The 25,094-nt window shown below is 39.3% G+C and overlaps 1 protein-coding gene across 8 annotated transcripts in view; it reads left to right on the top strand.

Moving 5' to 3' along the window:
• Nucleotides 1–25,094, top strand: part of DLC1 (DLC1 Rho GTPase activating protein) — a 352,000-nt gene that overhangs the window by 310,188 nt on the left and 16,718 nt on the right. For 3 of the 8 annotated variants that reach the window (XM_039846495.1, XM_039846497.1, XM_039846498.1), the window contains 2 exons: nucleotides 16,007–16,078; nucleotides 20,960–21,041. In XM_039846495.1, the coding sequence (XP_039702429.1) occupies nucleotides 16,007–16,078; nucleotides 20,960–21,041 (154 nt within the window). Of the gene's footprint in view, nucleotides 1–1,902; nucleotides 1,921–1,991; nucleotides 2,359–2,383; nucleotides 2,452–16,006; nucleotides 16,079–20,959; nucleotides 21,042–25,094 lie in introns of those variants that run through there. The other 5 variants (XM_039846502.1, XM_039846500.1, XM_039846499.1 and 2 more) reach the window with 5 other exon arrangements.

The raw sequence follows: 25,094 nt of genomic DNA, 5'->3' as shown, positions 1-25,094 counted from the left end.
CCCTGTATGCCTACACACCAGACTAAACTCTGAGTAGGCGGAGGTGGGCCTGCCCATGCTTACTTTTGTGTCTACAGCAGTTGTAGGTAGATAAAAGCCCTGGAAATACCTGTTGACTAGAGGAGCCCCATATTCTCCTGAAGTGCCACTCTCCAGAGCCCAATTCTGGTTTAAGTAAATTAAGGAGCCAGTGGTAAGGTAGAATCTTTATTGCTTTTGAAAAACTAGGGTGAAAAAGAATTTTGTGTATGTAAATTAAGATATGACTATGAAATAATACATTTTAAACAGAGAGATTAAATTCTCGTTTGCATTTAACCCGATTTATTTATTTTTATTAAAAATTATTGGGGTGACAGTGATCAACAAAATCCAGTAAGTTCAACTGTACAATTCAACAGTATGTCATCTATATATTGCATTGTGTGTTCACCACCTATAGTTAGATTTCCTTCTATCACCAAATATTTGACCCCTTTTACTCCTATCTCCTCCCTCCTCCTTTTCCCTCTGGCAACCACTAATCTACTGTCCATATCCATGAGTCTCTGTTTGTTGGTCATTTACTGCTTTTAGATTATATGCCACACGAGTGATATCACATAATTTTCAACTTTTTCTATCTGACTTATTTCGCTTAGCATAATTATCTCAAGATCCATCCATGTTGTCACAAATGGCAGTATATCACCTTTTCTTACTTAGATATAAGAAAAGATGAAATGACTAGCATTAAACCCAATTTAAAAATAGATTGTCCCAGCTCCCTTATCCTCTCCCCTGCTTTATATTGAGCCATCTAAGACACTACATATATTTCACTGATTTATTATTTTGTTTACTGTACATCTTCCTTACTAGGAAGTCAACTCCAGGAGGGATGGAATGTTTATTTCTTGCTCATTGCTATATCTCTGAAGCCTAGAACAGTGTTGGGCACATAGTAAATGCTCTCAATGTATTGTTGAATAAGTAGATTTAAGTTCGTAGTTTTCTTTGCCTAGAAGTAATAGGCAGAAAGCATCAATTAGTATCAAAGTAAATTTTCATGGAAACCTGGTCTGGATTTTTTAAATCTTACAGAGACTGTATTCAAATATGATCTTTAAAAATTAGGCTTCCTAGTATATCAGGGGCCCTCACATTAACAGGGCATCAGAATCACCTGAACATTTGTAAAAATGCAGAGTATCACTATCAGAGATTCTAAATGTGCAGTCTGGCGTCAGATCCTACCAGTTCCAGGAGCTGTGTTAAGTTGTAGCCCAAAGACCACGATTTGAGAAACAGTGGCTATGACTGCACACGGTAGACTCAACACGTGCTGGGTAAAAACTTACCCTTCTTTACAGCAGTGTTAATTACTTGCCTTCGTTCTGAACGCCTACGGGCTTTAGCTATGAATAATCAACGTCCAAAGAACAAGTACTCCATTTTGCACATCAGGAAAGACTGATTCCTCCCTACTTCCTTGCTTCCCCTCCGTTCTCGCGAATTTATTCAGTTCCTACTAGAATGAAAGGGAGAGTCAGAGATTTTTTAAAGTGTGCAAAACTACCAAGGAAAACAGAGAACGTGCGCGGTGTCCCAGCATCCAGCCGAGACCTCCCCGACAAGGAGACGCCGCGTGGGTACAGCCATTGATTGCCTTTGCCCCAGACGCCAATAGTTGGAGACCTTTAGGCGCTTACCATTACAGACGTGCAAGCCGTAGGAAAACATTCCATCCCCGCATTGGAGACTCTGGGCGGGTGTAGGAGGGGCGGGCCCAGAGGACTGCCTGAGGCTGAGGTGGGCGAGCCCAGCCGCGGGGAGGAGGCGAGGGGCGGGGCAAGTGGGCGAGGCCTGAGCCCAAGGCCGGGCCGGTCCAGGACAGGTGGGTGGGGCCTGCAGTCTGCGGGAGGCATCGGCAGGCTACCGGTGAGTGGGCGAGTAGGTGACTCTGCCCATCCTGGTCCCTCCCCTTTGGGTGGGCCCTGCAGGAGTGCACGGCGGGGTGGGAGCGCGGGAGGCAGAGCGCTCTAGGCGCCTGTGCGAGGGCACGTCGTTACTATTTCGGCGATGGCCGAACTTCTCCGCTTCAGTAACAACCGGTCCCCGGCTTCTCGCCCCGCTCGCTGAGCGGTCTTCCTTTTCGACCTTTGGAAAAACTCGTGTTCTTTTTGGGGCCTTGGCAAGTGGCACTGAGAGGCGAGCAAGGATGCGCTGAGGGCCGCCTGGGCGCGCGTCTTGGGTGCTGCGGTGGGTCCGGGCGCAGGAGCCCAGCTGCTTGGGCTGCCTCGATTTCCCTACTGCGCGCCTGCCGCCCCCTGCCGCACTTGATGTGCAGGAAGAAGCCGGACACCATGATCCTAACACGTAAGCTAGACTTGTGCCTTGCCGTTAGGCCAGCCGCGGGAGCCAGCTGCGGAAGGGACCCGCCGCGAAGGAAATGTCACCCCGCCTTATCAAGTCGGTGCCTGATATTCTTCTGTGCTTTTGAAACGCTTTCCACGGTGGCTTGGAAACGAGTCGCCCGAGTTTCTTGGAGTAGGGGAGGTGGAGTGTGGGAAAAACCAGGGGTTTGGGAGGGGAGGTCTTAATCTCGGGCAATGACCCCTGGTAGCTCATTGCTTGGGGCCACGGACTGGCGCGTCGGGTGGGCTCCGCAAGGGCTGCGGGCAGGAGGTCGACCGCGACTAATGTAGTCAAGCCCAGGTTAACTTGGCGGCTGCGGCTGGGCACGGCTGGGGACGTACGACCGGGCGTGGGAGTGCAAGGCCGGGCGTGTGGGGCTCAGGGCCAGGCCGGGAGCTCAGGACCAGGCGACTTCCATCCCCGCTGGAAATCCCAGGCGACGATGGCCTCCGGCTCCGAGGGACGTGACACGACAGCCTTTCTAGTATTATCTTTCCTTTGGGGATCTTTCGGGGTTCGGTGCTTGATGTCCTTCACCGTACGAGTCCAAAATCAGCGTTGACTCCCTGAGAGTTTATTACTTAGGGATGCTTAGACCATAGTGGCACTTGGAAATGTTTTTCTTTTTTTTAATTGTTTGAAAGTAAATTTGTCAAAAAGTTTTAATTTCAAACCGTTTTTGTTCAGATATTTTAAGCGCTGCGCAATAACTTAGACTTAGGAAAGTCTCTGGAGGCTGCGGGCCCCTGCTCAGTGTTGGAGCTATTTGGCAAGCCCTGTGGTTTGCATGTGTGGAGCGCCTGCTAGAAAGGCTGCCGTGTGCCTTCACGTTCTGGGGCGTGAACTCGTTTCCTAAAATGTCTCAGGGAGATGCCCGAGCCCTTGGCCTCCGAGGGGGCGCCGGCGTGGAGGGAGTCCCAGCACCAGCGAAAAGTAGGAAGCACGCCGCCCGACCCCACTTTTTCTGATCAAGGCAACGGCCTTTGGGAACCCTACCCAACTCTGTGCTCTTGTCTCCACTTCTTTTCAACGTCACGGGCCAAGCCTTTGATCCTACTAAAGGATTTGCACCTCTGGCTGCAGCAAACTGTCCTTGCCACGTGTAATTTACCGAGTCAATGCGCGTCTTTCCAGCGCGCGCCCGGGTTTCGAGGGACGTTAGAGCGATTGCCAGGGAGACTGGTTGGCAGGGTGGGAATCGTCCGCAGCCTGGTAGCTGGGCGAATCTGGGAAGTAACAGGCCCTCTCTGTACCTCCTTCGTCTGCAGCATGGGGGTAATAATTGTATTTACCGCGCGGAGAGGTTGTGTGGATCAAATGAGCTAATACGAGTGAGTGTTTAGCACAGTGTCTAGTACTGATGTTCCACAAATACCTAATTTATGCTAGTTATTGTGGAAGGAAATCCCTGCATACAGTCCATCTGTACTGTGGAAAAGAAAACCTTGCCTCACGCTAGCTTTGAATGAGTCTTTCCACACCCAACATGGTTAGCAAATGGGTTCATTCTTAGGATATAGAAGCTGTTTTCAGCCATTATTGGTGAGATGGAAGAATGCAGCCTGGGCACAGCCATCTACTACAGAAAGATTCACGAGGGTGGCATCTATGACGCATTTGGGTAGAAAAAAAATCACAGCTCTGGAGACAACAGAATACTGGGTCTCAAATTACATTTTTTTTTTCCCCAAACTGTTTGCTGGAAGGATGAGGAAAAATAATAGCCCAGCAGAACTCTGAATGTAAATCTATCAGCAACTCCAAGAGGTTGACTAATTCAGCATCCATCTGGACTGCAGGCTGGTCTTCCACGGAGATAATTTGCAGACCATAAGTGTAGAATTAGTGGAGACACCCAGTGCCATCTTGGCTTGCAGACTGAAGCAGATGTTCCGAGGGGTGCCCTGTAAGTCAACAGGCCCCCTAATAGAGGAACTAAAATCCTAGGGAATGAGTGTCAAATAGTTAGCAGATGTACGTTCAGAAGTTATTTCAAGACATTTTCTGAGAAAATGTTGGCGATTGCTCTTATTAAATTTTATTGTGGCATGCCAGATTTACAGCATGGCCCAAGCCTGGGTGCATATTTTTTTCATTAGCACTACTGTTCAGAGTTTAAAATGAAGTACAGCAGACTGACTTTCTCTCCCAGCTGCTTTTAAAGGTTTGTTTTTGACAAAAGCAGATTTTATTTTAATTCAAGCTGAGTGACACCTTACACCAAATTGGCCGAAGCTCAAGAGCAGGGACAGACTTGGTTTCCCAACTCTGCAGAATCAGAATAAGTAGCTCCCAACTTAAATCCTTCCCTAGAGTGGATAAGAAAAGTGGTTTTATGACTTTCATGTGTCTTAAATTCCCAATTGTAGATCTTATAAGAACACCACTTGGTCCTTAAAGAGTGAAAAGGCTGAATAGTTAAGCAGTTAACTATGACTAATCATAGGCAGCGGTACCAAGTTTGAATACGTTAGACCAGGCAAAGAGTTTTCCTATAGTTGTGAAGATGAGAGGCCTTGTTGCACTTTAACCTAAAACCTTTCTTTGTTTATCATTTGTTACTGTTCTATACTGCATTTCAAAGAGCAAAGACCAAGCATGGTTTAAGGGCATTTGTACATTAAAAAGAGATATTTAGTTGCTTCTGGAAAAAGATAGCAGATTAATAGAAAAACATGTTATGATTAAACAAGTTATTAATGTGAAGTGAGTAAAAAAATTTACACAGTACTTAAACTCTTACTTGTGTGAGCTTAAAGAAGATATGGCAGGCCCCAGTACGATGCCTCCAGTCAGAGGCTTGGTGGGACTCCAAGAGGTGGTTTCAAATACAAAAATAAGTACTTGGGTTTCCCTTGGTGTCCCCATGGAGATTTTAAGCCATGATGCAATGTTCAAATGAAAGTGGTATTTTTATGACTTAGGCGGGTAAATATGCAATTTGAAAATATCCAGGGAAGGGTGATTTGGTCCAGAAGAATGGGACATCCAAAGTACAGTGGGTGAAACAAATCATACTTTTTTGAAGAGAGCCTTGTGCTGGACAGGATGGTCCACTATTGTAAACACAAGTTTCCCATACTTAACTCTCCTTCCTAGCAACAGGAAGACGGAAATGAGGCCATGCAGAGTGAAAGAAAAAAAAGGACCCTGAACGGCTCCAGACAATGCTTGACCCACCCTAGCATTCACCCTGTTCAGCCAGAGGACTTGCAAGAGTAAAAATAACTTCAGATGTTTCCCCTTCCTCCCTGGATATTGCCAAATCACTGAAGACTGAATTCTTGGTGCTTTAGAACAGCGGTCCCCAACCTTTTGAGCACCAGGGACTTGTACTCCTATGAGATTCTAATGCCTGATGATCTGAGGCAGAGCTGAGGCGGTGATGCTAGCGCTGGAGAGTGGCTGCAAATAGAGATGAAGTTTTGCTCTCTCGCAGCGGCCCACGAGTTCGGGACCCCTGCTTTAGAACATTATAACAAAGCCTGGCCCCATGATGTAGCTGGCATCATTCTTATTTTTTATTATTGCTACTAGACTGAGTTTCATGTGCCAAACCTGTTCTTGAAATTATAAAGCAGATCTGAGGAGAAAGGTGATTTTCATTTTTGATGTTTGCATAGTCCGATGATTAGCATTATATGAGGTGGGATCCAATGGAGGAGAAAAAAATGAATTTCTAAACCTAAGTCATTCTTCTGACTTTCTTTGGGTGCCCTTTTTGCAGGATTTACCTCTAAGGTGCTTGCTTCAGAGCAGTGAAACTACAATGCAAAGGAATGATCTACGTACGGCATTTAAGACATAAATGATTTTCCTCGTTGTAGTGGTGGAGGTGAACTAATGCCCAACCATAACTGTAAATAGCCAAACACTGTCCTAGAAAGCACAGTCTCAAGTTCCTCTTTTCCAAGGCTGTGAAATTAGGAGGAAAATGCTTTTCTGTAGCAGACTTTCACAACTGTCTTTATAGCTGACTCTGTGGCCATTACGAATGGAAGAATTTGAAAACTTGAGAGTAATTCTTCTAGTAAGAAAGACAGTGCTCTAGGGTTCAAATATGTTTTCTAGGAATGGGTTGCTGGAATGAGTGCAGTCAGTGGTGTTTTCTTTCAACCTCAAATTAGTCAGAAATCTAATTAATGTAAAAAGGGTAGGATTCCCAGCTGAGAAGGGCTCTTCCTGTCTGTCTGCACTTTTCCTTGGGGGACCCAGTATTGTTAAGGATTATCATGATCAGTGGTAAAAAGCAAGGAGTATCCTGCTGGGGGTTCTTTAATTAGGTCTACTCAGTCTTAACATTTTTTTTCACAAGCTATTCCCTCTTTGCCATAGTAATTCGTGGTGGACAGGAAGAAAGCCTTGCATATTTAGCCTGTATATTTTTATAATCTCTCTCACAAGAAACTGTCAGCCTTCTCTAGTATGGATACTCCTTTTTATTTTTTATAAATTCTCAGAATTTTGATGGGATAGTATTACTAATATAGAAGTAAAATTTATCACGTAGTTTGCTTTCATTATCACATTGATTTTTCACAGCAACAGCACAAAGTAGATATAATTATTCCTGTTTTTTGGATGAGGAATCTGAGGCCTCGAGGATTAAATACCTGGGCCCACGATCAGTCGCTGTATATGGCCAAGCTAGGATTTCAGCCAGGTATGTGTGGCTGTAGAGTTCAACACATAGAGATGTATTTATCAGGAGTTGATTCCATCTAGGAAATGATATGTGGCTTTTGGCATCGTATAGAGCGTTGTAGTAACTTTGCAGTTTCCTAGGGGACTTGTGCTCATAGGTAGGGAGATACAAGGTTAGGGTCCAGGATTGAAAGAGTAGTGGCTTTTGTGTCCCTTATCTGGAGGCATAGTGAATGGAGACTTGAGCCTCTGTCTTTAACATGTAGACAAAGGGTCTATGATACCATTTTCTAGCCTCTGTTCTCTGTGCTGAATAATAACTTTCTTCACTGAAAGTATTTTAAAATAATACGTGTAAGGGAAAATTTTCTCCCAGACGTCACTGAAAACATTTGAATGGCATCTTGAAAATGCCTGCCTATTTGGAAATAATGTTCTTGGTCACCAAAAGGTAAAATATTATACCTTACTAAAGTCAAGCCAAAACATAGAGGAATCAATTCTTCTTAATCATTCATTGTTTTTCATTATTGCTACTAGACTGAGTTTCACCATGGAAAGTATGCTCTTTTTTCATTCACACTTGCTTCTACTTGGTGGCCTTTTCATGTCTTCCCCCCTCCCATCCCCAGGAGAAAAATCAAAAGCTAACTGAAAGCCGAGATCAGTGAAATGGGAGTCCTGAGATGCCTTTGACACCTCCCATCCACATTTTGTTCTAGTCCCTGCCCCGCCTTTGAGTGTCCTGCGGAGAGGACTGGAGGCTGCTTCCTGACTTGTCAGAAAGGCGCCTTCCTTCTCCTTGCAGGAGTCTCTAGAGGATGTCTGTGGGACAAAAGTTTTCCACACCCCGAGGTTGTAGCATTTCTCAGGCTGCAGCACTTAGGAAATCGTAGAGGAAGAGACCTTGGAGGTGAAAAGGCGGGTGGCCCATACACTGGGCTGCACTACAGCCATATTGTGCCTTTTGTCACATTCAGGTGACAAAGTAGATAGAAGATGCTGAAACTCTGAAATCATCTTCACCTCCCAAGTCTGGAGAAATTGTAAACTCATAAAGGACAATCTCCACACAATTCTCCTCTTCAAACTGTAGAGCACGGAAAAAGGATCTTGCATAGTCTTTATGCCTTTATAGAAGTCATTTCATGGGAAATTCCAGAACCTTGCAAAGGCAGCCTGGAAAAACATTGCCTCTTCCCAGCTGAGATGCGGGGAAGTTCAGTGACCAGTCCAAAGTCATATGTGAGTCGAATGGAACTTCAGACCCCTTCCTGCCTGCATGTGTAAACAAAATGATGATAGCAACAAAATGAGAATCTTAATGTTTTTGTAGCACAAATATATCAGTTATAAAATCAGAAATGTTCCTAAACTAGATAAATGTACCTGAATCAAATTTTCACCATTAGATGGTATGTGTTGGGTAGGGGGCGGAGGCTGGGTATGACAAGCAATTTTGATGAAAATAATTCTTTAGCTCACCTAAAAGACAGTAATCCTTATTTTTTCTTATACTTTTTTGGCACAAAACTGAGAAAGTCTAATTGAATAGTGTTTCCTGTTTGAGATTAGGCATAAGAATGGCTACAGGTGGCTAATATCGACCAATATATGCCGTGTGTTTATTTTCAGTGGTCTTCTATCAGGCAACTTGATTTTCCATTTGATTCTTGGCTTTCTTTTTTCTCTTTGTCAGAATGGATTTAAATGTGGGAAATAAATGGAATTCCTCACCATTTATTTTATTTCTAATTTTAAGATTTTGGAGCACTACAGTTTGCATAGTATTTTATGGGCAAAAACCGAAGACTGGGGATGGGTGGCCGGGGGCCTTAGTAGAGTAAGCTTTGCTAACATATGTAAAAGAGAGACCTGGTGTGCCTGCCAACCTTTAATGATGGAGATGGGTGGGGAGGGGGTTACTTTAGGTTTGTAACCTGGTATTTCGGCTTGAATAATAAATTTAAAAGGAAGTGGATTATATAATCTTAAAGCATCAGCTTCACTTACAGAAACAATGAGGCTCAGAATAATAAAGGCCCTTAACATTATGTTCTTTAGATTGTTCTCTTTCTTGAAATTGTCTTCTTAATCCATGCAATGATCACCTTTAAAGGGAATGGTATTTTAAGAGCTATATCAAATCATTTTTCTTAGCAATGCAAGGTTTGAAATGCATAAATATTAGATATAGAATACTAAAACTGTGTGTATATGTGTGTGGTGTATGAGTGTGTATGTAAACCTGAAGCCTTTTTTTTAATCCCGCCCCTGATTGAAATGAAATAGAAAGACATGATGATGCAGTGTCCATTTCCTTAAGAGTTTATTTTCATTTCAGTTGGACTTCTCTGTGCTGGGTAGTAAGTGTGAATTTTTGATTAGTTGGGAGATATTTTCTCTTCCTGGAGGTAACTGGATCAGCTCAATTCTGGAGTGCCTGATAGGACCATATTACACACAGGCTCAAATTAATACAGAGCTGTTGTTTACCTTCGGGAGGGAAGAGCACATAGTTTTTGATGTGAACTATTTGTCTTTTTTTGGTGTGTGTGTTAAAAACAGTAGTTTGCAAACTCTTGAATTAAATGATCCCCAAAGGGGATTTCCATTGATTTAATTTCTGCATTGCTGGAGTTTTACCTTCTGTGTGTAATCCCAGGTATAGGCTTGCAGGACATGCCTCCCAAGGTTTCCTTCTTTCAGGACAAAACCATTTATTAAGTTGTCATCACATCATTGGGGAAAATGGGTCCTTTTTCCCCTCCTTTATATTATTTCTAGGAATGTCCTTTACTAGAAAGCAACATATCTGCCTCCAAACCTCAAGCAGGAGATAAAAAAGAAAACTCCCTTCAAACTTCCAGTTCTTACGCATACTGAAAAATAGTCCAGTGATTTAAAAGTGAGAGGACTCTTCGCGAGCACTGCAGAAGTGTGCAGAAAGTGCTCCGACCTGGGAATAAGTACAGCGAGCTCTGGATCCTTAAGCCAGTTATCTAAATTCTGAACCAGCTCGCTCATTTGTAAAGAGAAAAGATGAAAAGCTCCAAAAATGCATTTCAGCACCCAAGTCACTGATTCTGCAGAAGCCAGGATGCTGCTATCACTGAAATGCAAATATGAAAGATCAGTAAGCAAAGTAAAGCTTTTCTATAGGCTGGTGTTTTCCTCCTGTGCAGATTAATTTTAGTTTGAGGGCTATAGGCTCACACATAAGATAAATTTTAGGGTTTTCAGTTCTCTATAATATGAACATAGGCTTCATGAGACAAATCAAGAAATTTATCTGTTAGGAAACAGATTAGATATTTTAGCAATAAACCAGTAAATTTACAAAATCGGGACTCAAAACAGTTAACTATTGATCCAGTTTTTTGAGCGAAGGAGAATGTCTCCATGTGATTGATGATAAATCTGGAAAGTTAATAGTCGATATGGAACCTATTCTAAAAGTTGTCTTAATGAGAAGGGGAACTGGCCATGAAGGAAAGAAATCACAGGGATTTGCAAAGCGTACAGCAATCCCAGGTTCTACAGATGAGAAAACAGATCCAGGGAGATTATTTTTTTAAAGCTACTTAACTGAACAATGGATTCTTTCCTGGACCAGTTTTCCTGACATGTCACAGGTAATACTTTGCCCCTTTTCTGGGATAGATTATTAGGAGTTTGGGACACTCAGATGCAAAGAGCTATTTTATATCTGAGGAAATAGTGCTGGTTGCTCATCTGGTAACCAGGCAAAAGATGTGCTTATATCTGCTCTATGGGATAACCTACTTTCCATTTCATGCCTCCCCTTCCTTTACAGTAAATACTGACTGCTTGCCATTCATTCACAAACACCTGTGCTTCCCCCATCTCTCCACTTACCTTACTCTGTCTCCTTTACTCCGAATCTGCTCTCCTGCCATCTAATCTCCATTGGAGATCATAACCCCTCCTTAAATAAAGATGGAGCATAAACATGTGCTCAAGCAGCCCCCTCCCACCTCTGAATTCATATATGTCTTTCCTGTGGCACATCACATTCTCTTCCTTTTCTTTCTTTCTTTCTTCCTCTCTTTCTAAGAAAAAGCTATGAGTGGAATAATGCATTTCAAATTGGTTGCTTTGATAGGTAACAAATAGCAATTTGAAAATAGAATAAAAAAAGTAAGGCTGCACCACTTACTATGTTACCTGGTGAAACTTGTTTCAGTTTTATATAAGCTTATACATGTACATGTTTATTAATTTGCACACACACACACACACACATGCACATGTACCAGGTTACAATGTAAAATGTATTTCTTATTGTGGACCCTGATCAGGAAAATGAAGACCGCTTCACTAGAACAAAAATAGAATTGTGGCATATTTATTTATGTAATATTTACTTATCGAGCAACTAATATGTTGCCCACACTGCCGTCGTTAGGACTTTGCTTTTTCCTGTGAAGTAGGGACTCATTAATGCTGCCTGTACAGGGTCACTTGGGACTTAAATAAACACATGGACCTTAGAATAGCCCTTAGGAAACCAATTCATCCTAAAGAGATCATCAGATACTATGTACTCATTTGTGAATTACCTTTCCATGTGGCTTCCTGCTTCACGTCCGGAACCCGTATGATTGTCCCTGATCATAGCTGGCAGCACACTTAGTAGATGTTCAGTAAATAAATATTGAGCAAAGGGGAAAATGAAGGATAATTGGCTGCACTTAAATGTATGACTATACTAGAATATACCCGAAGGTGAATTTGAGTCAGCTACTGTTAGGCCAAGTGGTTCCAGAAAACAAATTAGTATCGACAGGCCCTTCAGAAGCTTCCTAGCTGGGTTTATTTCAGAATATGCACAGCACATGTTAGAATTTTTTAAGACACTTGAGAATGCTGCTAGTTGCCAGTCAAAACCTTTGTTGTGATTAAAAAAATCAGGATTTAATAAATATTAAGATGTACATACTATACTATCTGACTTGTCCCAGCTAGAATTCATTTTTCATAGGTAACTCCTAATAATCAGTCTCTGGCAGTTGTGTGTATTTAACATTGACATTTATTAATTGCAAAGAGAAAGAGATTCAAGTCATAGTTCTTCATTTGAATTAGTCCTCCAATTCCTTAGATTTGTATTTAAGGGATAAATTCCAGGTAGCATTTGCCTTGAGTCCTGAATTTGGTAGCATGTTAAAGAAGGCGGGAAGAATACCCACTGTGAAGACAGAGCAAACAGAAGGTGGAAGTAGTCACATCCTGCTTCCACCCAATTACTGTTGCTCAACGGGCTAAGAGCAGCGAGTTCAGCAGAGTGATGACGGGGTTGGGGAATTTCTGTCTCATTTACTGTTGAGGGGTAAGAGGAAGATAGGGTCATCTCATTATGCCAGGAAATGTGCAAATATGGCCCAATAGTTCCCAGCCATACACGAAAGGGTCTCCTGGACCTCATTCACTTAATACAACTAACCACTAAAGCTGTTTCCAATAAAAATTTCCTGTTTCCTCCTTAATACATTTGTCTGTTGTTTGCTTAGAGAAAATGCAAGTATAAAAGTATCATTGTATTTCCATTGTATTTTTAGTTTCTGATGGTACTTTTTGCCCAGTGGGGAATGTTTTTTAAAAATTGTCATATTGAAAAATAAAAAATTTAAAATCATTTAAGAATTGTCCTCATAATTTTCACATCACCATTCACATACACTGAAGAGATCATATGCCGATTGCCAGTTAGAGGCCTCCAAAAATCAAGAATGCCCAAGTGACTGAAGTAGTGAAACATATACATGGTTTTCTTTAATATTTTTACTGTTGGTCATTGTTGTGTATTTTTTAAGGATAGAACCTATCCTGCTCATTTCTGAGTCTTAGTTGTCTCTCACTGTGGCATTTGAATGTAAAAAAAAAAACCAAACTTATTTTTAAGGAGTGATTATTTCTCCGCTTGTTTCTTCATTTGTATATCTTGGGGATGATATTAGTAATCCACGTGTTAGGATCCGTATGAGGAGTAAAGAATGAATATGTGTTAAGTACTTAGTTCCTTCACGTAATAAGCATTGATAAAATTGTGGGGAGGCATCTGGAAAGACTACCCAGAGGAGGCAGCATTTGTGCTAGGCTTTGAGGAATGAGTGAAATATGACATTGAGAGGATAGGAGAGCATTTCAGGCCAGGGAAGTCACTGTGATATGTGGGGAGGTGAGCACTAAGTTTACTTTGGCTGGTATATAGAGGAAGTACAGGGAGCTAAAAAATTAAGTTGGATGCCATGTGGAGATCCTTGAAAACCATGTGGAGGTGTTTAGACTTGATTTTCCAATCAATAGATAGGGCTCTAGTGAAGTTTGTGAGGGAGAGAGAAGATCAAAACTGTAACAGGAAGTTTGATGAACCAGGGTTGGATGGATTCTCTGAGAGAAGAAAGAATTAGAGACCTGGAGTTGCAGTTAGGAGATGAGAGTGAAAGTAGTGGCTTAGATCAGAGGGGTGAAACTTGAAAGGGTATTCCCACTCTGACTTGGGTGTAGATGTCGGTTCATTTCATATTAAATAAACTGAAAAAATAGATTTTTTAAAAATCAGTACTTGTATTGTTACCATTTTCTCTTGGTAGTAATTGGAAAGGGGTGGGAATGAAGTCAACAACTTCCATTTATTTAAAAAATCAACAATTTTTTACAATTTTGACTTTTCTGATTCTGGTTTCTATAGAAACAGCAGGTGAAGTTCTCATTTGTTATACAGCCTAAGTTTTCATGAGTCAGCATTTTTAGATGTAAGATAGATATAGGCTTGTCTATTCCTCTCGGTTTTATATCTAAAAGAATGACAGATTCTCATCTATTTTAGTGTAAGGAAAGGAAGGAAAAAAGTACCTTGAAGGTACTGCTTTTTAGCCAATTAAATTGTCTGCTAGAGAAGCAAACCTTCAGCTTTTCACATCATTTTTTTCTATCCAAGTGGCCCTAAGAGGATTGAGTTTTTTAGATCAATTTTTGGTCTTTTGGGGGCATTTCATTTTCTTAGTGGTGGAAAATGAATAAGAGAGTGACAAGACAGCAGTAGGCTTTTATGAGTTCCTGAAATCACAGCAGGACCTTAAATGAGTAATATAGGTGACAACACTTTGTAATTTGTAAAGTACTACATAAATAAATGTCAAGCTTTTTTAAATAAATAATAACCTTATATATCTTTCGTGCCTCTTGGCATAAAGCCATTTTAATAAGAAAATCAAGAACATGCTCAAATAGGTGGCAATATTGGCTGATGAATTGTGTCTAATTAAGGCTTGTGTGTGTGTGTGTGTGTGTGCGCGCGCTGACCTGGTGTTATGTCTGAACATAATCAAAGAAGAATAGACATTGAGAATTTCTTGTTATTCACCATTTGTCAAGTAAAACATTAAGAGAACAGGAACATTTACTTTTTTAACAATCTATTGTTAAGTGTCTGATGATCTGTTCAACAGAAATAACCACTAAATAGTCAAAAGAAGTGACTTATTTAAAATATTTTTAAAAAACAAACAGCTTTTTTCCTTTCCATATATATATATATGAACAGGGGCCACAGAGACAGAGAAAAAGTAGTTTCCTCATTCTTTAAAACAAAATGTTGAGCTTTATATATGTTTCTAGCAATATAGTCTTCTAGAAAATATCTATTCTTTGATTTTATTTAAACATCCTTAATTTCCTTATGAGACAAAGTATGGATATAAGTACATGAAAAAATTTAAGCGCAGGTAATTCACATTGGACAATTCTACATATATTTTTTTTTTAACTCAATACAGACATTGAGGTTCTTACACATTTAGGTCACTTTATCTTTCACCCCCAATTCAGTCCTGAATCTGGTGTTCAATAATGTGGCTTTTATTATACCCTGAAAAGATTCATGGAAGTAAACTTTGCCATGTCTTTCTTTCCACTCTACTGCCATAATTGTTTTTAGTTTGGTTATTGACTCATCAGAACATAGCAGATTATTTTTCTCTTTGGCCTGCTCAAAAAAAGACATTTCTACCTGCATTAATGGGTGTGAGTGTTCATAATTACCTTTCTTTAAAGGTCAAGGAACTCGTGAAATAACAGGCAAAAAATACTTTGAAACCGTAAAGTTACTAGACAAAAGTAAGATATGTATACTTCTTGTAAAATGGGCTGTCTGCCTCCCATCTGACTCAGATATGCTCCATGAAGCCTTGAATCTGGAACAAATTAAGCAATGTTGAGACATTTATAAACTCAAGAACAGCCTTAGATACCTAAGTACTCTCGTGGCCTGAGGAAGGTGGGAAAAAGAATTGAAAGAATATTCTTTGTGCTGACAGACTCATGAATGTGCCCTAGATGGCCTCTGTGAGTCAGCTTTAACAGGATTGTAAATATGTGCTTGAGTGAGTTTGAACATAGTGTGTCAGTTGCTCTTGGCCTTTCTGTTTATCAATACTATCTACAAGATGTTAATCACAGGGAAATAGAAGCTTTATTAGGCATTTCAGCCTGCCAAGATCATGGGATTTATTGACTTAATGCCCTCTGGGTCACCTGATAGCCTGGGCCTCCCTAATGTAGGATGTACCTAGAGGCACAGGGTCACATGACCAGGGCCTTTCCGGGCATCCCACTGGGCAGCAGTTTTCTTTTGGTCAGCTTAGTTCTCTTCCCAGATGTCAAGATGTACTTGGTGGCCTTTTGTTATGAAAAGTAAATCAGGTTAGGTCATCCAGCCTTAAAATTAATTATTTAAAAGAAAGATGGATAATTGTATACATTTTTAAAAGTCTAAAAATATGCACAAAATATTAAACCATTTGAATTGAATGGATTATTTTTGGCATATTCATTTTCAACAGACATCAGAGTTGTATAACGAAATCAAAGTTTATTAAGGAAGAAGCATGCTGAGGTACACATGACCTAACATTTTTACCTTTCTTCTGTTCTGTTCTAGAAATCGAAGCCAAAGAAGCTTGTGATTGGCTTCGGGCAACAGGTTTCCCCCAGTACGCACAGCTTTATGAAGGTGAGCCAGAATGCCATTTATTTTTAATTAGCATAATCATATCCTTGGTTCATGGTTATTATTGATTTATTATTTATTTTCAGGTATTTTATTATTTATTTACCGATTTCAGTGATTTAAAAAAAAAAAAACGTAGCGAGCACCTAAGACCACCACCACCAAAAACTAAAACTAGGATCTCGATAATAACATACCCACGTGCTCTTCCATTCGGTCCCTCTGTCACCCCTCTATCTACCCAAAGTCATCATCTTTATCATTATCATTGCATTTTCCTAAAATATATTTTATAAACTTGTTTTTCCTTTATAAAAAGGGTATTGTGCTCTATGTAATCTTGTAGGATTTAATATTTTCACTTATTAAGATTCTTCCATACTCTGTGTCCCTTGTAGTTCATTTGCTTTGACTGCTGCCTAATACTCCATTGTGTGGTTACCACAGTTTATTCATATATACACTCTGGTGGGCATTTTGTTTGTTTTGCTTTTATAAACTGTACTGTTAAGAACATTCTTGTTCATTCTTATATTCTTGTGGTACATGTGCAATAACTTCTCATGCATGTATACCTAGGAGTAGAATTGCTGATATTAAGAATATGTATGTTCGATGTTATAACACAAGTTTTTCAAATGTGCTTATACTGACTTTCGCTCCACCAGTAGTATTATATAAAGATCCTGTCCATCCAGTGCTCTCAACACTTGATATTGTCAGACTTTAATTTTTGTCAGTCGAATGGCTATAAAATGATATCTTACAGAGTTCGACTTCTGTTTCCCTAATCATTAATAATATAGTGCATGTTTCTTCATATCATATGGCCATTTGTTTTCTCTTCTGTAAAATGTGTTGCCCATTTTTCTCCAGAGTCGACTGTGCTCTTCTTAATGAATCGTAAGAGCTCTTTATTCTAAACACTAAGCTTCTGTTGGTCATGTGTTGCAGATATATTTTCCTAGTTTGTAATTAGGCTTTTCATTTTTCCTTAGATTGTCATTTGATGAAAAGTATTTCTTCTGTGGGCTTCTATGGCTTTCAGGTTTTTTTAATTAAGAAAAAATGGACCTTTTTTAAAAAATCAAGATCTAGGCAGAATTTTTACTACTTCGTTTTCTCATCAGTGCCCTGAGGATCGCTCAGGTGCTAAGGCCGAGGGCGAGCAGCTCTTCCAGTCTCCCTCATTCTCTGAGCCCCTGGCAGCCCAGCATTGGTAGAATGTACCCTGCACAGAGAGAAGACTAGGCTGTCCATTTAAATGGGAGTGTTATCATACTCTGTATGAAATCATTTAAAAAGAATTACAGTTGTGAACTAGCGAACTCCATTTTATGAGTAATTTTCAAGCAAAGGTTGGGCAAATAGTGAAGCAGTTCCTAAATTGAGAGTAAATTAAATGATATCCATGGCTTCTTCCAACTTGAGCATTCTTTGTTTCCTTAACTACTGAGATGATAACACTAGATGTCTCTCTCTCATTCACTCATCCATCCATTTAACTAGTCAACCAGCCAGTATTAATTCCAGGCCAACAAGCATGCCCAGTTCAGTGGTAGATACTACTACACATTTTATAAAAACAAAACAGTTCGAACCTCAAAGAAGACCTTTAAGGGATTGACAGAATCTCAAAAAGCAAACATAATTTCAGTTGATTTACCCTTTTCAAAAATACATCTTTTCATCAGTTAAGATGCTGTGAGATAGTCACCATGTGACAAAATCTCTAAAAGATTCCGTTGAAATGATGTCACTTAAATCTTGCAGCAGAGATGTTCAACTCTTCTTACAATAACTAGCGATTTTCAAATGTGTCTTTAGCTCTTCTCTCCTTCTGGGATAGTAACGAGCGGACTGCTTCCTGTAACGATGGTAGTAGGCTCTCAGTTGGAGCCAGGGGTCAGTACCAACCTTCTTTAACACATGAGAAAAATTCCATGAGTCCACGTTAAGAATGGACATAATGTGTGTGCGTGGAAGTGCTAGACGTCACCAGTAGGTTGCCTTGAAGAGGGATGTGGAGTTGGGTGGGGGGATACTCCCTAGAAGCTAATGGAGCAGAGACCATAGGAGTCGTTTTTATTTCCCTAGCTCACTCAGCTAAATTAATTCACTACCTCATTTACAATGTCTGGTCTTTCTTATCATAGCCCTGATTGAATATATGATTTTCCCATGAAGATGGATTCAGTATTATTTTATTATTAGACTGTGTAAAATATTTTACTGTTCGTCATTTCAGAGAATATCTCCAGTTCCTTTTTTTTTTTTTTAAAGATATTTGGTTAACCTCATGCTTATTATGATGGATGATGTTGCTTATCTTTCCTTTAGAGAGAATTTTTGACCTGTGACCATTTTGAGTATCTCTGTCCTTCAGTGAGACTTTGTGGGGAGGGAAACCAACATTCTATTAGATTTTCAATTCACAGCTCTACTGGAGATTAGGAAAGATAATTGCATTAGCAGTGGCAGTAACATGGCTGTCTTTTTGTTCCTTTTGTTCTCCTGTTTAGAAACTAAATTTCCTTCAATTATGTCCATTTTTGCTGTTGATTTGCTGCCAAGCGGCACTTTCTTGTGATGTGTATGTTTGCTAAGACCCAATTCCAGTCTCTGTCTTACGTCTTCCCAAATCCTGAAATGCAGACTGCATGTTCACACGTTACATTTCAAGGTCCCTTCACATGTGCAAGTCTTTTGAAGCATGAGCCTGCTTTCGAGGTATATTGTTCTGGGGTATAATTTCTCCCTTTAATCCTGCCACTATGTGCAGGGTGCATAGAACACACACTCTACACACCAACCCACATACTCCTTTTCTTCTGGTTTAGCTTTATTTTGGTCCCTCGCAATTTTTACTTCCTGCCTTTAAACTCAAACTGGAAATTTAAATCCTAACCTGAAGCATTCTGAGATCTTCTTCTGTATGTCAATAACCCATCATCTTTTAAAAGCCAGTCCTTGCAAAAAAGAGTCTAGGCAAATAAGAGAAAAATTATCGATTTAATTACTTCATTCTTCTCTTGCATTTAGTCCTTATCTACCCTAGAATTTGAAAAAAGAATTTTAAAGTTAATTTGAATCAGGAAAGTAATCTAAAATACAGCCTTGGGTACATTAAGTTAGGAATTGCTAAAATAACATAGTTGCTGTCTCATATACACTCAACAGGCTTATGAGCTTTGTAGTTTACATTTATAGATCTAATGTTATACTCTGGAAGCATTACAAATACATTCTTTAGTATCTCCCTCTATTATTTAATACTTAAGAGTTTTTGGTATCTGTTTAAAATGAAATATAATGCAACAACCTTTGTACAGCTTTATAGTCAGTCTTGATTCTATTTACTAAGAGTTTACATTTACTAATAGCCCCTTCTTTTATTTCCATTATTTCCACTAAGCATTTTCCTAAGAGACTTTGCATATAATTTAATGAAGAGATATAATCCCGCAATACTAAATTTCATATATTTCTTCATAAATTTCTGGGCTATAGCTACTCCATTGGTCTGCCTGTGCTATCATTCAGGAAACAGTGTCAGTAATCTAAAACTCCAGACTTCAGAAAAAAGATTTGACTATAACACTCATGTTAGTTTTCAATATTGTAAAAACAGAAAAAAAAGAAAAAAAGTGTTCTTAAGCGTTATCCCTAGAAAATAAATTACTAAGAATAAAGGGCTCCATACCATCCTGTAAAAACAGTATGATAAGTTAGAAACCATAAAAAATTCAGTAGCAATCATGTATTCCCTATGCAACCCAAAAACTAGAACATTATTAATTACTCACATCTACTAACAGCCGAGTCCAGTCCAGTATGCAGCATTAGCCATTTTGGAGGCCAAAAGGATTTTTTTTCTTTTTTTTTTTAGGTTATAAGTAATCTTGGTTTTCTGCTCTACTGACTTATCTTGTCCATTCCTGACCCACGGAGTTGCACAAGACTCTTACGCATGATATTATAGAAGCATTCAGTAATATATAGGAAGGCCCATTTGCCCTAATAGCTAAAGAGGGATGACGTGCTTTTATCTCTTGGTAATTCCAGAGCTGTTGTAAATTTCTAGTGGTTCTGCTGGTCTTCTCCTCCCTAACTTCTTCAATATACTTATCAACAAAGGATAGTGAAGGGAATTCTTACTTTGAGTTGACTCTTTTCCTCTTTTTGCTATTCAGTTCTGATAGAACTCTTCAATATCCGAAGAGTATTGAACAATACAGATTAAGGGATTTGAAACTCTTTATAACAATCTGTTTTATAGATGGCCTTTTGTTTTAGGGAGAGTTATATAAACTCCTGAAAAGCCATATGGAAGTGCTAATATTTGTATAAAAAATAGCATATCCTGAATTCTCTTTAGCTTTTGATGTCCTACAAATGGTTAGATTCCTTTTACCACCAGTTGTCATTGTTCTCTATTCCTTGGCCCAGTTTTCCTGGACCTCTTCCCTGATCAAATGTGAGTGAAGACACATATGAGAAAAGGGTGGGGGGAAAAGCCACATTAAAAGGGAGCATCCTTCTGGTATTCCTTTTGGCTTAAATTATAATTTATAGCAGGGGTCTATTGCCTGCTGATTTGTTTAAAGTTGGAAGAGTGTTTTGAACTACTTATCTTTGACATGAAGAGATACCTTAGTCTCCAGACCACTTTAGATCCTAAGCTCCTTTAGGACACATACAGAGTTCTCTTAAGCTGCTTTATTTTCCCATAGCACTGGGTAGGCAATGAGGTGTCCTGCATACAGTAGGTATGCAAAATTATTTTGGAGTATTTTACCCCCTTTGCTAAACTAGGCTAATTTGGCAAGAACCTAGAGTGCACAATAAATGTATTTGTGTTTCTCTTTGTATTTGTCTTTTCAGATCTCCTGTTCCCCATTGATATTTCCTTGGTCAAGAGGGAGCATGATTTTTTGGACAGAGATGCCATTGAGGCATTATGCAGGTAAACGGAAATGTTTTCAGCATTTTTTTCTTTCCTTTTTTTTTTTTTTAAAAACAGAGTGCTTATTATTGAGATGGTTTTTGCTCTTGTTCTAACTAATTATGCCAGTTCTTTGATTAGGGTATAATGATTTACTTCATTATAAATCATAGGTCTTTTAATTAAAATAAGTAAAATCCTGTTATTTAGTATTACCTTGAAAATAGCACTGCCCTAGGAAATACTCAAATAATACCACTACATTCGATACCATATGATTGCTGAAACACCTAACTTCAGAGGGTTCTGAAACTTGGAACAGGTTTTTAAAAAGGCAATGTAATTGACTAAACATCCCCAACCAGGGGCTAACAGAATGGAAGCTGCTGTTACATTTCATGAAAATAACACATTCAGACAAATAAATAAGGATGGGAGGATTATGGCATATTAGAGTCAGGAAGACCATTGCTTGAATTTCAGGAAAGCTTCTCTGAACTTGTTTAGCTTTTCCAGGTACAACATAGTAACAGTAAGATTAAATAAGGCTGTAAAATAACTCAACACAGCCTTTAACATACAGTGGACGGACAGTAAATGAGCATGGATATGAAATGTGAATAAAACTGTCAGATATCCTTGTTCCTTGTGCTGGTGGATCTTCAGGCTAGGTTTTAGTGAAGTGGAAGTTATAAAACACGTAGCAGACAAGAATGAGACACCGATATATCCTCTCAAACTCTTCATGACATTTTATTCATTTTAAGTTTTTCATCCTTTGTAATTTTTCTCAAAACTTAATAGCATAAATGTTGAATTCTGGAGGAAAAATCATACCCAGACAAAATTTACATGCTGATTTGATTATAAAATTAAAATTAATTTTCTTTTAACTTCAGTATTTATTTTAACTTGGAAAAACATCATAACTTTCAGTATGCATTTCCCCTTTGTAGGCAAAGAAAACAGTGGCAGTTCTGTGAAAGTACTATTTTTTGCCTTTCTTATGTAATACAATGGTTTTTTGAAGCACAACTTAAGCAGTGGTTTTAAGGAAAGATAGGTGGAATGTTTAGAATGGTGTATGGAATGGACTAGTTCTTGTAATTTAAGAAAGAAAAAAATGCCCTATCAACCCCAGAAGCACTGTCACTTTTCAATTCCAATTATAAATGACTGCTTTAAAATGTCCAGGGTTTGTGCACATTTTCTGAAAGAAACTTAATTCCAATTCCCCCTAGTATGTAATATCATAGCTATGTCCTCTGGAATGAAAAAAAAAAATATCTTCTGGAATGAAAAAATGAAAAACTAGTGCAATCTAGGAGGGAAGAAGTCAGCGTCTGGAATATAAACTACTGCAGACATTTTTTAAATGTTTTAATGCTTAGCTGTGCAGCAGAACTAATTTCTTTTCAGTTCGTCATAGGTGATAATGCACAGAAATGAGGCTGCTCATACAGTGTATCCTAGGAAATATTAACGCATTGCATCGCGTCATCCATTTCATACATTATAAGCCACTTAGTGAGTGGGCCCCCGAATAGCAGCAACAGCTTAGGAATTCCTGGGTCATAAAAATATCACTGCAGCGTTGCAGCCCAAGGGTCATGATTACATCCTTGAATATGTATATACGTATATATATTTTTAATATCAATTTGAAATTTCATTTCCCTGCTCTGAGGAGAAGGGCATCCTCTGTACTTCATGATTTTCACTGGCTTTACGTACCATTTGAGGAGTTACCACCCTTTAAAGAGAAAAATCTGTGCTCCTAGATCTTTTGTGAAAAGCCTAAACACAACTAGACCTTGACCTGTGTTTGGACCCTGCAGTATGTTCTGACTGGGCTTCAGTTTTCTCTTGCATAGAAAAGTATGTCATAGGTTACCTGTGAGAATAAATGTGGTAATGGATGTCAAAGTGCCAGTAACAGCCATCGACTTGTTTGTAATGGTAAACCCAGGGGCTCTTGTCCATATGTTTATATAAATTGACTTTTCACGGAAAATGACTCTCCTTTTGAGAGGCCTAAACAAATGTTTGAGAAACAGTGGTAGCCATCTACAGTGTAGTGCATCTTCCTTTGAAATGCACTGCAAGTTCTGAGCTGTCAGCAGAATAGTCGGAGATACTTGTCTTACTGATTATGTGATATTCATCTCATTTGCTGCTAGCCTCATCCACATACTTTCTCAGCCCATGGAATTCAGGGACCAGCAAACCATGAAGCTATAATATGGTTTTGACATTCTGCCTTGTTGAAATATTTTGAGCACTTGGTTTTAAATATAGAGGTAATATCGTTACAGAAACTCAGTTGAACTTTTGCTTTAATAAAATGTTAAATATTTAAGTTAATATATTTTGCTTTGAATAAAACTTTTCTTTCAATTTACTTTAAATAAAGTAATTCCTACATGGTTTTCCCTTCCTGCCACCACCTCTACCCCCAACACACAGACACAACAGATGTTACAGGTGCTCCTGTGTGCATGCTAGTGTTCTACTTAAAGATTTATTATAAACATTTTTATACTTACAGCATTTGCAGATCTTACAGCTCCTTTGGTCAAAAATCTGGTAGGAGCTGATCTGTTAATATAGTCTACTTCGGGCAGAAGACTTGTAGATTTCCTACTTTCTTGGGAATGATGATACTCTCTTAAATATGAAGTATGGTAATGACTAAAGGTTGTAATTAATGAACTACTTGTTTTGGGGTTTTTTTTTTTTTTTTTTTTCATTTTATTTGCTAACCGGCATTCTTATACGCACACTGGTAAGGGGTTTATTTATTCGTTTCCTTGGAGAGATTGGCTTTTGTCCCAGTCTTGCTAAATTTGCTGTATAATCCAACCCCGAAGATAAAGCCAAGTCACATTCAGTATTAATACCAGAAGAGTGACTTGCTTGTCTTGAAGCATGTGCAGACAATAATACAACCTGTGACCTACTGTTAGAATACCTCTTGTGAAATGTTCTTTGTCTCTCTGTAGCTTCTGAAAAATATTCCATATTGCTGTTTTCCTTTGGAGTTACCTCTGACTCCTGTAAACACACCCAAGAATTGCGTAAATAAGGTGATAATCGTATAATGATAAATAGATATCCGCACTATCGTCTTTGGTCTGCCTAAGCTATGTAAAGCAGCCTGCCATATAGTAGGTTTTAACTTTGTTACTATTTCTGTTCTATTAAAAGGGAAACAAGTAGTTTTTTAAAGCAATTGTACTAATTCCAAGAAAACATCTTAAAGAATTGGAACAAGTTTTTCTTCGTCAGGTCTTGGAAAATTATTTTTTTCTTTTCTCACGCTTCTTTTGTACTTCTCCCTGTTTTCATTTTGAATATGGAAGCCCAGATGCCTGCCTGCAATGTTTTTATCAGGGTGCTTGCAGCTCCCTGCAGCAAACCTCTTGAACCTTTGCTGACCCACCCTTGAGCTTCCTCCCCCTTCAGAGCAGGGTACAAGTTACCAGCAGATAAGACTGACACATTCCTATGGAGCTGAGAGCCCTGTGAGGACCCTGGGGGGTAGGAACAACCTCAGCTTCTAGACAGATGGTGTATATGACACCACTCATTTGAGGAATCATACTTAGGATATTAGCTGCTCACATATATTATCTTTTTTAACTTCTATATGAGGAAGGAATGAAGAAGATACTATTTTTTGAGTGCCAGAACCACCGTATTTTAGTCTTGTGGCCTCGGACAAGATCTGTGACCTTTCTCAGGCTCCATTTCCTCATCTATAAAATGAAGCTCAATAGTAATACCTACACCGTAGGGTTGTTGTTAGGACTCGAATGAAATAATAACACAGGAGGCACGGGCACGGCACCTGACCCGGAGCAAGCCCCCGACTCATCTAGCTGGAAACATTTCACATCGATGTTGTCTCTCTCTAAGTACGTAATGTCCCACCAGTGGGCATTTTTTGGAGTACCTAAGGGACAAATGATTCTCACAGAAACTCCAGGGAGTAACTCCTGGGCTTCAAATTTGAAAAGCCATTAGCTCGGTACTACCAACAGAAAAAGATAATGTTGACTTTTATAAAACTGG

Source organism: Pteropus medius, unplaced genomic scaffold, assembly GCF_902729225.1.
Source record: "Pteropus medius unplaced genomic scaffold, Ma_sr-lr_union100, whole genome shotgun sequence".
NCBI classification, from domain to species: domain Eukaryota; kingdom Metazoa; phylum Chordata; class Mammalia; order Chiroptera; family Pteropodidae; genus Pteropus; species Pteropus medius.
This window is presented reverse-complemented; position numbering and strand designations above follow the sequence as displayed.